This window comes from Podarcis raffonei, chromosome 1 (genome assembly GCF_027172205.1).
Source record: "Podarcis raffonei isolate rPodRaf1 chromosome 1, rPodRaf1.pri, whole genome shotgun sequence".
NCBI lineage: Eukaryota > Metazoa > Chordata > Lepidosauria > Squamata > Lacertidae > Podarcis > Podarcis raffonei.
The window spans coordinates 2,030,534-2,044,932 of record NC_070602.1 but is presented as its reverse complement, the minus strand read 5'-3'; the positions used below and the strand labels follow the sequence as shown (position 1 = coordinate 2,044,932).

The 14,399-nt window shown below is 46.1% G+C and overlaps 1 protein-coding gene across 2 annotated transcripts in view; it reads left to right on the top strand.

The window, feature by feature from the left end:
• The window catches only part of MDGA2 (MAM domain containing glycosylphosphatidylinositol anchor 2), a 396,877-nt gene extending 385,258 nt beyond the window's left edge, over positions 1 to 11,619 (top strand). For both annotated transcript variants that reach the window (XM_053382658.1, XM_053382753.1), the window contains exons 15-17: positions 593 to 723; positions 6,193 to 6,298; positions 9,553 to 11,619. In XM_053382658.1, the coding sequence (XP_053238633.1) occupies positions 593 to 723; positions 6,193 to 6,298; positions 9,553 to 9,641 (326 nt within the window). In that variant the 3' untranslated portion in view covers positions 9,642 to 11,619. The remainder of the gene's footprint in view (positions 1 to 592; positions 724 to 6,192; positions 6,299 to 9,552) is intronic.
• Positions 11,620 to 14,399: the final 2,780 nt, after the last annotated feature.

The following is a 14,399-nucleotide window of genomic DNA, read 5'->3' as shown; positions in this document are numbered from 1 at the left end:
GGGAGTCTTCTCTTCTCATGAGGTGGCCAAAGTCTTGGAGCCTCAGCTTCAGGATCTGTCCTTCCAGTGAGCACTCAGGGCTGATTTCCTTCAGAACGGATAGGTTGGATCTTCTTGCAGTCCATGGGACTCTCAAGAGTCTCCTCCAGCACCATAATTCAAAGGCATCCATTCTTCTGCGGTCAGTCTTCTTTATGGTCCAGCTCTCACTTCCATACATCACTACTGGGGAAACCAGAGCTTTAACTATATGGACCTTTGTTGGCAAGGGTTTTTGAGATGCTGTCTAGGTTTGACATTGCTTTTCTCCCAAGAAGCAGGCGTCTTCTTACGTGTCTTCAAATCACTGCTGATGCATTTGCAAAGCTAAGCAGGGTCTGGTGTGGTTTCGGATTGGATGAGGAGAACTGTGTGTTGAGATTCCTGCATTGCATAGGGTTGGACTAGATGCCTCTGGGGGTCCCGTCTGTGATTCAAGAGCTCTGGCTCAGCGGCCCATTTCAGGTTTCTCTTGCGGCATCCCACCACCCAACATCTCACAACCTCCTAACCTTTGCCTTCTGCTGTGTGTGTTTGCTTCCCCCCCCCAAAGGAACCTTGAATGTCTACCTGCGGTTGAAGAACCAGGCTTCCATAGAAAACCCCTTCTGGTCATCGAGTGGCAACAAAGGGCAGCATTGGTCTCAGGCCCGAGTGAATATACACCCAAACACTTCGTTCCAGGTAAGATGGTTGTCTTAGAGGAGGAAGAAAGGAGGGTCAGGGGGCCATAGTCTCACATGTAACCCCCATTTTCTTGGTTTCCTCCTTTGTAAAAACCGACCTGTCATGCACAAAGCACAAGCAACGTGCCTAAGGTGTGCACAATTCCACTCAATCCCAACTAAAATGATATGAAGCGCAATAAAAACGATCACAATTATACTGCAAAGAAAAACATAGCAGCGGTTCATAGCAGCAAGGAGGTTCCTCTAATTTTTTTTTTTTAAAAAAATCTGTTATGCATGAATGTGCACTCATAGGAGCAAGCACACTGCCAACAAAAAGCTTATAAATTGCTTTTGGTGTTTTGAAGTTTTGGGGGGAGGTTTGGGGGGCAGGATCCAAAACAGGGTGGAACAAAAGAGAGAAATCTCCAGGCAGGAATCGTCACCCATAACTGCACTGAGCTTTGGATGTCTCATATTGCAAGTGCTAGAGCAGGGGTCAGCAAACTTACCGCGCCTCGGGCCGGTGTCTCCAGCGCTGATCGTGCAGCGGGCCGGAGGGCGGGGGAGTGCATGCCCATACGCGTGCGCACACGCTATTTCCGGTGCACTTCCGGGTCGGAGGAGCACCAGAAATCACTTGTACGCATGTGCACAGGCCTCCTTGGACCCAGATGTGCACCGGAAATAACGCTTGCGCATGCGCACAATGCTTGTGCATGCACACAACGCTTGCACATGTGCACAAACTATTTCCGGTGCCCCTCTGACCCGGAGGTGGGCAGCCGCGCAGCGCAGTGCCGGTAAGAGCGGGTGGCAGGCGGCAGGGCTCGTTGCGGGCCTGATAAACGAGTCCCTCGGGCCTTATCCGGCCCACAGGCCTTAGTTTGGGGACCCCTGTGCTAGAGACATGGGGATCCCACTGAGATTCTGCAAGTGTTTCAGTTCTTTCCTCCAACTTAACAAACTGAAGCTCCAATCTGATTATCGCCAAAAGCAGTGAGATTATTGACTTGAATGTAATCTGCCCTGAAAACCTTGGACCAAAGGTCCTCTAGAATCATAGGACTGAGGAGTTGGAAGGGACCTGCGGGTCATCTAACCCAGCAACTCCCCCTGCAATGCAGGAATCACATATCATAGAACTGTAGATTTGGAAGGGTCCCCAGGGTCATCTAGTCCAACCCCCTGCAATGCAGGAATCTCAGCTAAAGCAACCCTGACAGATGGCCATCATATTAGTAAATCCCCATAGCCATCTGCTACAAGCCTACCCACTTGCCAGGGATCTCTGAATACCAGTTGCTGGGAATAAAGCATGGAGGAGTGATCTCGCACTCAGGTCCTTCTGGCAGGCTTCCCATGGACACCTGCTTGGTCCCTATGCGATCAGGCTGCAGACTAGATGGGCTCCCTTTGGCCCAATCCTTCTTCTGGACCCTCCTTATCTTCTCCTGAGTTAGTTGCTTCGCCACTGGTGGGGCTTCCTTCTGAGTAATGGGGTTGGACTGTCTGTGTCTAAATAGCCACCCAAGTCAGGAGGACGTTCCTGGGTGCTGAAGCTCAAATTTGGAATGACACGTCTTCCATTGGGATGGTCATGGGCACAGGAGACTCGTGCTCCTGGTCTTAGATGTAACGTCCAAAGATAGATGAAATTCAGAGTCTTCTGAACTGGCAGATGGTGGTCGAGGTCCAACATTCACAGTCATCCAGTAGTTCCATTATTATAATGTAGAAATAGAAATAGAAATATCTTTATTGTCATTGCCCCCTCTCAGGGACAACGAAATTACTGTTTTTTTTTTTTTTGTTTTTTTTTAGAAATAGAAATATCTTTAATGTGTTACTCATCTCTTCGTTTGGGTTGCTGATCAAAGCATTTTTTTAATATTTTTTTTGCATATGATGACATTGCTGATTAAGCATCAATATTGGACTTTATATTCCTAAGCAAAGCATTCTCTCCCCTCTTGCATATGCATCTGAAAAGGTCTGAAGGTCTGGAGCATCTGCAGATGATTGGCAGATGCTTCCTGAAACGGGTCAGGTGGCCGAATAGATCCGTTCTGGTCTCTTGCTCTTGGCTGATGAACAAAATTGATCCTTTTGTGTTAATGCACCTGCCAGGGCTACGAGGCTGGATATCACACGTTGCAGAGGAAATGAAGATTTGGCTGCTTTTGAGGGGCATCCCATGAAATTCAAGTTGTCCCTGTGGCGCACTCACAGCCATGTTGCCTTTTCATAGATACCTCAGACTCAGTGGGGCTTGCATCTCAGTAGCCATGGTTAGAACTGAATTGCAACTAGGGATATACAGTAATACAGCACTGATTTCTATTCTGAGACATATTTCCTGCGTGCCGCTCTGTTTCCACTCTCCTGCGCTTCGGCTTCTGACAAACCTGCTCTTTTCCACCTTGCTCTCTCGCCTGTGGCCTTATTTCCCATGATTAATTACTCTATCAGTTGTGTAACTATTAGGCTGGTCCACCCCATTTATTTCAATGCAAAGGAAACACAATGCAAATTGCAGAGGGGGGGAGGCAATAATCAATTGTGTGTCATTTGCAGAATGAAAACCACAGTGAATACTGATAGGGGGGCATTCAGACCAAGAGGGAAACTGCTTACAAGTATAGAGAGGGCAGGGGGATAGTGAATGTGAGTCCCATGGGGTTCTAGTCTATGCAGTGTACCCCAAGAACTTTGCCATTCCCAAGATAATCCCCCACTGAAAAACCCCCAACTCCAGATGCATCTGTGATGTTTATAGCTTTTGCACAACTCATTGCTAACTCCAATGCCCTGTCCTTCTTACTTTCCCCATGAACAGGACTAGCAAGAGTCCGTTTCAGTGGAATCATTCAATTTGTCCATTCGCTCCTGGAGTTTCCTGCCTCCCTGGTTCCCCTGCCCCTCCTTTTCTTATTTTACAGCATAAAACAAATTTAGGGCCGTGAAAACGCTGAACAAATAAAGCCGAATAAATGTCAGCACAGCTGGAACTTTAAATTACTTTCTTTCTTTCTTTTTTGCAGCTCCTGGGCCAACCAAACTTTATTTTGCATTTCAGAGCCTAAATGGGAAGGGATGTAAACCTCCCAGTTAATTTTAAGTAGAGTGAATCAGAGTGAATTTCTGTCTGCAGTAAATGCTGTTGCTCCAGCACAGAAATTAAAGCTTTTTATAGGTTAATTCGCACACTGAAGTGCATCCAAGATTTATTTTATGCTTTCCAGGCCCACATATCATCGGCGAAGCATTTCTCATCTGAAGAGGGGATTATGAATGCTTTGCAGCAATCCCTGATTCTAAATGACCAGCTAAGGCAGGGATAAATTATAGCAAGAGCATTTCCTAGTATAAACTAGAATTTAACATTACTGGAGTGCTGTTTTGTATAGATGAAAAGAGTGCCAGTCCTTGCCCAAAGGACCTTCTAAGATCTCACTGCAGTCTTGCAGTCTGACAGTCTGACATAGCCCTTTTCTGAACCACCATAAGATATGCATTAACCACAAAAAATATAGAATCATAGAGTTGGAATGAACCCCTGAGGGACATCTAGTACAACGACCACACTGCAGGAATCACAGCTAAAGAATCTCTGACAGATAGCCACCCAACCTCTGCTTAAAAACCTCCAAGGAAAGAGAGTCTACCATTTTGCCAGGTACTCTATCCCATGGCAAGCAGCTCTTGCCATCAGAAAGTTTTCCCTAATGTTTAGTGTGAGTCTCCTTTTCTAATCATTTGAATGCATCGATTCAGGTCCTCCCCTCTGGAGCATGAGAAAATAAGGTTTCTCCACCTTTAACGTAACAGCCCTTGAGATATTTGAAGATGGCTCTCATTGAACCCCACCTATCCACAATTCAAGCTATTGGGCCAGATGACATGAGGGGTGCCCATAGGGAGAAGGAAGACCACCTGTTCCAGGTGATGGAGGAATATGACACACAGAAGCAGGACTGTCAGGACCCATGCTGTGTCCCTGGAGCTGCAAAATTGATTCCTTGCCCTTATCTCAGACACTGATTCGGAGCCAGAGGAGCAGAGACAGCAGTTGCCTCCTGGTTACAGTTGTCTCTATACTAATGCACAGAATATGGGAAACAAGCAAGATGAATTTGAGCTTTTAATTCAGGATAGCAAATATGACCTGGTAGGCATTACTGAAACCTGGTGGGATAAAACTCATGACTGAAATGTAAGAAACTGAGGGGTTTAACCTGTTCAAAAGGAATAGACCAAACAGGAAGGGAGTAGCATTGCATGTAAAGGATGTGTACACTTATGAAGAAATCCATGACCTGGAGTATGGAAGGCAGATTGAGAGTATATGGGTAAAAACTGTAGGTGAGGGAAACAACTGTTCTCTTACTGCGGGGGTCTGTGATGGACCCCCCAGCCAGTCTGAAGACTTGGATGATGCCTTCTTTTTTTCTTCTTTTTTTGCATTTAATCTTTATTGATTTTTTTAATATACATCACAATTATCATTCTCCATCAGAGATGTACATAAAAAGAAAAAAGATACTTAAATGTTGAAAAAATACTTAAATGTTGAAAATGAAATAAAATTACCGTATTTTTCCATGTATAAGACTAGGTTTTTTTCCTTTAAAATAATGTCAAAAATTAGGGGGCATCTTTTACACAGATATTTCTCTCCCCATTTTCTTAAATCTGAGTCCCCCAAAATAGGGGACATCTTATACATGGAGGCGTCTTATAGACAGAAAAATACAGTATATAGTAAAGTATTAAGACTTCCCTCCACGTGGGTCCTCTACAATTCTATATTAACTGCATATTGAATAACGTCTAGTTTATATTTATCTAATATATGCATAAGTTATGTCACCATGCAGGAGTCATTCAAAGCCTGCCAAACATTTCAGATGTTTACAAGGATTTTTTAGGTATTGTCTGTATTTGTCCCATTCTGTGTTCAGTGTTTGGGCGTCATGATTCCTAACTTTCCCTGTTAGTCTTGCCATCTCAGCGTACTCAATTAGTTTTGCCTGCCATTCCATTTTTGTCAGTATATTGTCTCCTTTCCAACATTGGGCTAATAGTATTCTCACGGCTGTGGTTGCATACATAAATAACGTCCTCAAATCTTTCGATATATTTACACCAATAATACCTAGGAGAAAGGCTTCGGGATTTTTGGTGAAGGTTAACTAAAATAATTTAGTTCATGGTAGATCATGTCCCAAAATTCCTTTATCTTTTTGCATTTCCACCACATATGTTACATAGTAAAGAAATGTAAAGAAACAGAAGGAACTTTGGATGATGCCTTCTTCAAACAGATTACCGAATATTCAGAAAGGAGAGATATAGTAGTCATAGGAGATTCAACTGGCCCTGTATCTGTTGGAAGTAACTCTGCTTGGAACATCCCCTATTTCTGTTGCTCCTGCTGCACTGATAATCTTTTTCAGGTGCATCTCATGTGATCTCATTGCAGGTTGTTTTTGAAGGGATTCGTGGCAAGGGTATCGAAGGCGACATCGCCATCGACGACATCTCGATTGTGGAAGGCGAATGCACAAAAGAGGACTATGTGAACAATCGTAAGTGCCTCTTTGACCCACTCTATCCTCGCAGCTGTGTCCCAGCCACAATCTGATCCCAGGCCCCAGTGTAAATGTAATAATCTAAGTTCTTCTCTTACTCTCTTTCTTTTATTCAACTTATACACCACCCTATACCTGAAGGCCTCAGGGCGGTTCACAACAAGACGACAACATATAAAATCAAACCAAAAGCTAGCTAGCTTTCTTTCTTTCTTTCTTTCTTTCTTTCTTTCTTTCATTCAACTTATACTCCGCCCTATACCCAGAGGTCTCAGGGTGGTTCACAACAAGACGACAACATATAAAATCAAACCAAAAGCTTTCTTTCTTTCTTTCTTTCATTCAACTTATACTCCGCCCTATACCCAGAGGTCTCAGGGTGGTTCACAACAAGACGGCAACATATAAAATCAAACCAAAAGCAATAACCCAATAAACACCCTTCCCAAAAAAGTGCCACATTCTAAAATAGTGTTGGGTGTCAATAAGATCAACCAAAGGCCTGGTTAAAAAGTAATGTTTTTGCCTGCCACCTAAAGCTGTATAATGAAGGTTCCAGGCGAACTTCCCTGGAGAGAGTGTTCCACAGACGGGGAGCCACCGCAGAGAAGACCCCGTTCTCATGTTGCCACCCTCCGGACCTCTCTAGGAGGAGGCAAACGAAGGAGGGCCTCAGGAGATGATCTCAGGGTCCGGGTGGGTTCATATGGGAAGAGGCGGTCCTTGAGGTATTGCAGTCCTGAGCCGTTTAAGGCTTTATAGCTCAAAACCAGCACTTTGAATTGGGCCCAGAAACTAATCAGTAGCCAGTTTAAGTTCGAACCCTTAAGCATAACCACAGGAGCCTCTTTCTAGACTGCATCCATGGAAATGAACAGGAGGATCTGGAAAATATTGTAAAACAACAAGAGCGACGACCCTGAAAATAAACGTGGCAAAAATTTGACGTTTTGCAAAAAAAAGAAAAAAAAGAAAGAAAATATATGAGCGATAATAAATGGGTAGAAACTGCAATTAATAAATGCTTTTATCTGGGATGGGAAGAAAAAACGGGCTTAGAGGAAGGCACAATAAATAAGCCATGATCAACAGGAGGGCTTGTTGCGTATTCTAAATATAAGCTACTACTAAGGAACAGGTAAATTCAGTGGTGTAGCTTGGGAGGCATGGGGGCCGTAGCCCAGGGCGTACAATCTGGGGGGGGCACAAACTAGGCAACCCCCTCAGAGGCACCCCTTGCGCCCTGTTGGCAGTGGGAGCTGGAGAGCTTGAAGGATGAAGACCCCCCTCTGTGTGTCCTGCCCCCACCCGGCACGCCCCCCCGCATCCCCCCTTCCCAGGGTGAATCAAGACCCAAGGACAGAGAGAGGCTGTGCCACCCACTCTCCTGGACTGGGGTATGTGAGGGCGCCCCTGTGCCAGTGCTGTAGCGGACTCCCTCCGTGTCGCGCCCCCTTTGGGGACTTGCCCCTTGCACCCGATCCAGGCCCTATTTAGATGCGCTCTGCCACTGAGTAAATTGCAATGGGTTACAGGGTTCGGCAAACTTTTTCTGCAGAGGGCCGGTCCACTGTCCCTCAGACCTTGTGGGGGGCCAGACTATATTTTGGAGAAAAAATCACCCCCACGACTCTCCCCTCCCTTCTCCACAGCACCAGACGAGCCCCGGTGGCTGCTTACCTGGGCCTTGCGAGTGGCAGGAGCTGGCGGTGGTGGCAGCAGAGGGATGATGAGCGGTGCAAAGGGCTGGCTCTGGAGAGGGGCTACTCAAAATGGTGCTCAGCCAGTTTTGCCCGGCCCCCTTCCTCCTCTAGGCAGGGCAAGGAGAAGCCAGGAGGAGGGAGGGAGGAGGCAGCGCTGCGATGCATGTGAGGGAGAGAAATGGTGCAGCCCAAACGAACAGAATCCCCACGCTGATCCACGTGGCGATTCCCAGACCATCCATGGGCTGGATCCAGAAGGCAATTGGGCCAGATCCGGCCCCTGGGCCTTAGTTTGCCAACCTATGGGTTACGCCTTAGTTTGCAGAAGATCAATATTTGTTTGTTTGTTTGTTTCCTGCCCTTCCCCCTAAGGTCTCCGAGCAGGTTAAAGCGCTATAATTCAGCAGAGCATCAGAACATTAAAACGCTACGGCAGATTGCTCCCATTTCTCCGTTTCGCTCTCCCATGCGCATCTCCTCGTATTACGGCATGAAATGTGTAAGAGGCTTAATGTCTCCTGACTGCTTCCTTTGGAACAGAAGACTTGCAAACGGGGAAGCAGCCCCTTAATCGCAATTTAAGTGGCTAACCGCTCTGTCCCTTTAGCCAAGGACGCTACTCGTTTGTCATTAACCCCCCGTGACATTCAGGCCAACACTGAATTGAAGCTGTGGGTTGCTCATAAAGGTGAACTAGCCAAAAAGGAGGAGAAAAATACAGGTCTAGTTAATGGCATTACGGAACAAGATGCACAACTGGAAAAACAGAATTGTTGGAAGGGACCGCGAGGGTCATGTAGTCCAAGCCCTACAGGGCTGTCTTTAGCATATGCGGTGCCAGGGTGCAGAAAACTGGCCAGCGCCCCCAATTTTAGGGGGGCAGCTCAGAGTTGTTGAACTTTTCGGGGGGCACGCAACTCTCTCCCATGCTGCTGCAAGAGGAGAGCAACCCCCCAGAGGCTTGGGAGGGAAACTGCGTGCTTCGTGTGAGCAGCATGTGTGCGTTGGGCGGGCCTCTCTACGGCCCGCCTATCCCAGGCACTCAGAAGGGCAGAGATGGCCAGCTGCCTCAGCGCCCGCAGCAGAAACACCTGCGGTGCTCCATCGGGCTCTGCTCCACTCGGCAGCGGCTGGCCTGGCTCTTCAATCCCCGGACTCCAAATCTCGGCCCTGGACTCTTGGCCTGGCACCTCTGAGAGTCCAGCGCCTGGGTGCCCTGCACTCCTAGCGCCTATGGGTAAGCCGGCCGTGAGCCCCTGTTAGCAACTGAACCCCCCAGCTCATACCACTGAAAGGGGAGGAAGATAATGAATTTATCAAGCAAATTCTGCACTGAAAGACTATACTTCTAGCAGTGATGGAAGGGCAGTTTCATAGGAAAATGTTCTTTCTAGGAGGAATGCATCTGAAATCTGGTCAGGTTTTTGGGAGGGCAAAAAACTGCGTCGAACTGGAAACAGGAAAGGGAGAATTCTGTCCGTCCATTGAATCCTCAGAGGCCTGCCTAACTCCAACACTTGCTAACTCTCTTTCCCCTTCTCTCTTCAGATATACCTTCGGGCACAGTCAGGACTCTGCCACATATACGGATTTTCCCCGTTTTCCTTCTCATGTCTGTCTTAAGTCATCAGAGGTGACCTTATTCCGGCAGAGGCTACAGCAGACAACGTGGGCATGAGGAAACAAGAACATTTTTAAAAAGAAACAAAAACTACCAAAGATTCCTCCACTGACTGACTCAAAAACGATTTTTTAAAAAATAAAAAAAGAAGAAGACGATGAAGAAGAAGAATCAAACATTAAAAAAATATAAATATATATAAAAAAGGGAGCCTTGGGAGTTTATAAAAGACAAAAGAGATGGAGCGACAAAGGGGCTGCGGACGCCACAGTTTTCCACGTGGAAGTGAAGGAGAGAGACCTTCAGGTGCTTTTGTGGTTAATTAGAGACGAACAAACGAAACCAGAGAGAGAAAGAGAGAGACACACACATACACACATATACACAGCATTCATTGGAAGAACTCTGTCAAAGAGCTATAGAATTCCTTGTTCAAAGCACAAAGTCATGGCTTGTTTTGTTTCAAATGAATAGCTCGCTTGTTGCCATGGAGGCCCTCATGACTTGCCAACGGAGAGATTTCGTGAAAGAGAGAGAGCGTGAAAGAAGGGGGAACGGAGGAGAGAGCCCACTCCCTACACCTCACTGCGAAACAGGGTAGAAGATGAGCCTGCATTTCTGTTCTTCCCCCTTCCACACGAGGTTTTTCCCCGCATCGAGTCCCACGCCGCCCTTTCAGGCCCCCTTTCCTCGCCTCTGCCCTCGGGAAGGAGGACCCGGCGGCACCCGAGCTCTTCTTGAAGACATTCTCGTTTCAGTTCCCCATGGCAAGGCTAGATCCACGGTATGCGGCCTCCTCGCTTTGCATGCATCGACGTAACTCCGGGAACGTTCGGACGTTCGGTGGTGACACGGGTCTGTCCAAAGTTGGCTTGCGGCCACTCGGACGCCATGCCCGGACGCCATCTTCCCCTGCCCCCAGGCCCTCGCACCCTCTGAGACCCCTTTCCTCCTGCTCCGCCCCCTCCCCTCCCAAGCCCGGCCGGAGTCATCCGTTTGAACCAAGTGACGAAACCAAACTACCATCTTTTTTTCTAAAACGCCATGGAAACCAAGTGCCTTCAACAATAACAAGCCTGAGAAGAAGAAAAACGAAATGTGGGGTGGGTGGGGAAACGGAATCACGGAGGGGAGAAGCTTGCAGGTTCGGGGGATGTTTGCAAAAACAAAAAACACTTCTCTTTTTTTCCCTAAAGAGCAAAAAAAATAAAAAATCAATCAATAAAAAGTCCATCGTAAACGCTGAAGAGGAATGGTAAAGAGCAAAAGCAGCGAGCTGCTTCTGGAGATGGATTGACTTGGAAGCCCCTTGCGGGCAGAGACCTTCCCGACAGCCATGGCCTTTCTACGTAGCGCCTGTGAGAAATTGGTGCCCGTTTGATCCTGGGGGAAACGGTTGCAGCCTTTGCTTTTCAGAGTACCATGTGAGGTTGGCTGGAGGAGTTGTAAAAGAAGGTGGTTCACACACACACAAACACACACAGAGATACACACAAACACGGAGTTTTTCTTACTCTAACCTGTGCGCAAAACCAGATTGGTCCTTACTTTTAGCGAGCTGAGGAAGCAGGGGGAGGCCAGCGGGGCGAGGGGAAGCAAACAAGACTCTTTGCGGCAAAATGCAAGCCAGCCGACCTGGTTTCATGTCAAAAACACGGAGAAGAGAAGTCCTCTGCCCTTTCATCAGACTCTTGTGCAAAATTGTGAAATATTATTTTATTATTTTAGCAAAATTTTAAGAAAAAAATACAGAAAAAAAACCAACGACAGCAAATCACTTTTACAAAAAAAATAATAAAAGAAAAAAATAAAACCTGTACAAATTATTTCCAGTTACCTGGCTCCATCCCATACCTATAATCAGCCAATTTTTCCAATACACTGTAAATTTCCCCTTCTATACAAGTCGGTAATGGGAAAAAAAATTGAAGACCTTTTTTCCTTAAATTATCTCAGCTTTTGACTTCATTAAAAAGAAAAAGAGTTTTGCCTAAGCAAGAGTTATTATAATTATTACGAATATTCTCCATTCTTTCAGAACCCTGGGGATGGAAAGGGGAGGGGGGAACCGTGTATGCAAATAATTCGGATATTAAAAGGAAGAAAATAAAAGTTCAATATTTGAAAACAGTAATATTTCAAAAAAAAGCACAAAGAGACAGGTAAACAATGAGGAGGCTTGATTTTATATTTTAAAAAAACAATCTGTAGAAAAACGTTTGTGCCGATGATTCAGTCATTCAACTGAAAGAGATAATTTTACAACTATGTTCAATAAAGCTTATTTCCAGGTAAGGTATTGGTAAGTGATTATGTTTGTTGAACACTCCAGCCACCCAGAGGTCCTCAGCTTCAGGAATAATTAATAATCATAATCATAATCATAATAATAATAATGCTGGCGAATGTTTTACACAAAGTGTGGGTGGCTAGACGATGATGATGGTGGTGGTGATGATGATGAGAATAACATTGTGTCCCACAAAACTAGGCTGTTGTCTTGCTTGCTTGGTGGCTGCCTAGCAACTGGAATTATAACAATTATCATAGAATCATAGAATCATAGAATCATAGAATCATAGAGTTGGAAGAGACCACAAGGGCCATCGAGTCCAACCCCCTGCCAAGCAGGAAACACCATCAGAGCACTCCTGACATATGGTTGTCAAGCCTCTGCTTAAAGACCTCCAAAGAAGGAGACTCCACCACACTCCTTGGCAGCAAATTCCACTGTCGAACAGCTCTTACTGTCAGGAAGTTCTTCCTAATGTTTAGGTGGAATCTTCTTTCTTGTAGTTTGGATCCATTGCTCCGTGTCCGCTTCTCTGGAGCAGCAGAAAACAACCTTTCTCCCTCCTCTATGTGACATCCTTTTATATATTTGAACATGGCTATCATATCACCCCTTAACCTCCTCTTCTCCAGGCTAAACATGCCCAGCTCCCTTAGCCGTTCCTCATAAGGCATCGTTTCCAGGCCTTTGACCATTTTGGTTGCCCTCCTCTGGACACGTTCCAGTTTGTCAGTGTCCTTCTTGAACTGTGGTGCCCAGAACTGGACACAGTACTCCAGGTGAGGTCTGACCAGAGCAGAATACAGTGGCACTATTACTTCCCTTGATCTAGATGCTATACTCCTATTGATGCAGCCCAGAATTGCATTGGCTTTTTTAGCTGCCGCGTCACACTGTTGGCTCATGTCAAGTTTGTGGTCAACCAAGACTCCTAGATCCTTTTCACATGTAGTGCTCTCAAGCCAGGTGTCACCCATCTTGTATTTGTGCCTCTCATTTTTTTTGCCCAAGTGCAATACTTTACATTTCTCCCTGTTAAAATTCATCTTGTTTGTTTTGGCCCAGTTCTCTAATCTGTCAAGGTCGTTTTGAAGTGTGATCCTCTCCTCTGGGGTGTTAGCCACCCCTCCCAGTTTGGTGTCATCTGCAAATTTGATCAGGATGCCCTTGAGTCCATCATCCAAGTCGTTGATAAAGATGTTGAATAAGACCGGGCCCAAGACAGAACCCTGTGGCACCCCACTAGTCACTCTTCTCCAGGATGAAGAGGAACCATTGATGAGCACCCTTTGGGTTCGGTCAGTCAGCCAGTTACAAATCCACTGAGTGGTAGCAAAGTCAAGACCGCATTTTACCAGCTTCTTTACAAGAATATCATGGGGCACCTTGTCAAATGCCTTGCTGAAATCAAGGTAGGCTACATCCACTGCGTTCCCTTCATCTACCAGGCTTGTAATTCTGTCAAAAAACGAGATCAGGTTAGTCTGACATGACTTACTTTTCAGAAATCCATGCTGACTATTGGTGATCACAGCATTCCTTTCTAGGTGCTCACAGACTGTTTGCTTAATGATCTGCTCCAGAATCTTCCCTGGTATTGATGTCAGACTGACTGGGCGGTAATTATTTGGGTCCTCTCTTTTCCCCTTTTTGAAAATAGGGACAACATTTGCCCTCTTCCAGTCTGCCGGGACTTCGCCTGTTCTCCAGGAATTCTCAAAGATGACTGCCAGTGGTTCTGAAATCACATCTGCCAGTTCTTTTAATACTCTTGGATGCAGTTCATCTGGCCCTGGAGACTTGAATCAGAAAAACACTATAATGATGTGGCTGGCTGTTGTTATAATAAAGTACTGGACTGTGTGCAATGTACTCACAACACACGCACACACACAACACAACACAGTTCTGATAAGAGAACTGATAGTAAGTTGCAGGAAACTAAATTCAGTTGTAAATAAACCTTACCTAGGAACTAGAACCAAAAGTGGTGGAGGACAGGCTGAGACAAAGACAGCAAACTAAAAAGAAAAGAATGGGAATTGAATGGGATATATGGGGGCAGGATTCAAAAGAAACTCAAGCGGAGCAATTGCCAGCCAATTCCACTAAACGTTTTCTGAGACAGAACATCTCTCATCAAGTAAAGTCTACCTCTGCCCCCAATTGCTGTGATTGGAGAGTGTTGAGTGAGGTCATAGCATTCTAGGCTAATCTTGTGTGCTGGTCCCGTGGGTTACCTGAGAAGCGAGGTCCAAGTCTGGTCCGTGGTCAAAGGTGCAACGTGGAGGCAGTCCATAGTAGCTGAATCTGGGTGCAGGGCAGGGAGTCGGGTGAAGTCAGGAACAGGCATGCAAGCAGTGAGCCAGGGCGGGTCAGGAGCTCAGGCAGGAGAGCAGGACAGGGTTCAGGCAGGAACTAGCAACCAGCAATGTTGCTCCCACAACTTGGGACTGGGGCTGGCCGGCTTTTATCTGCCCT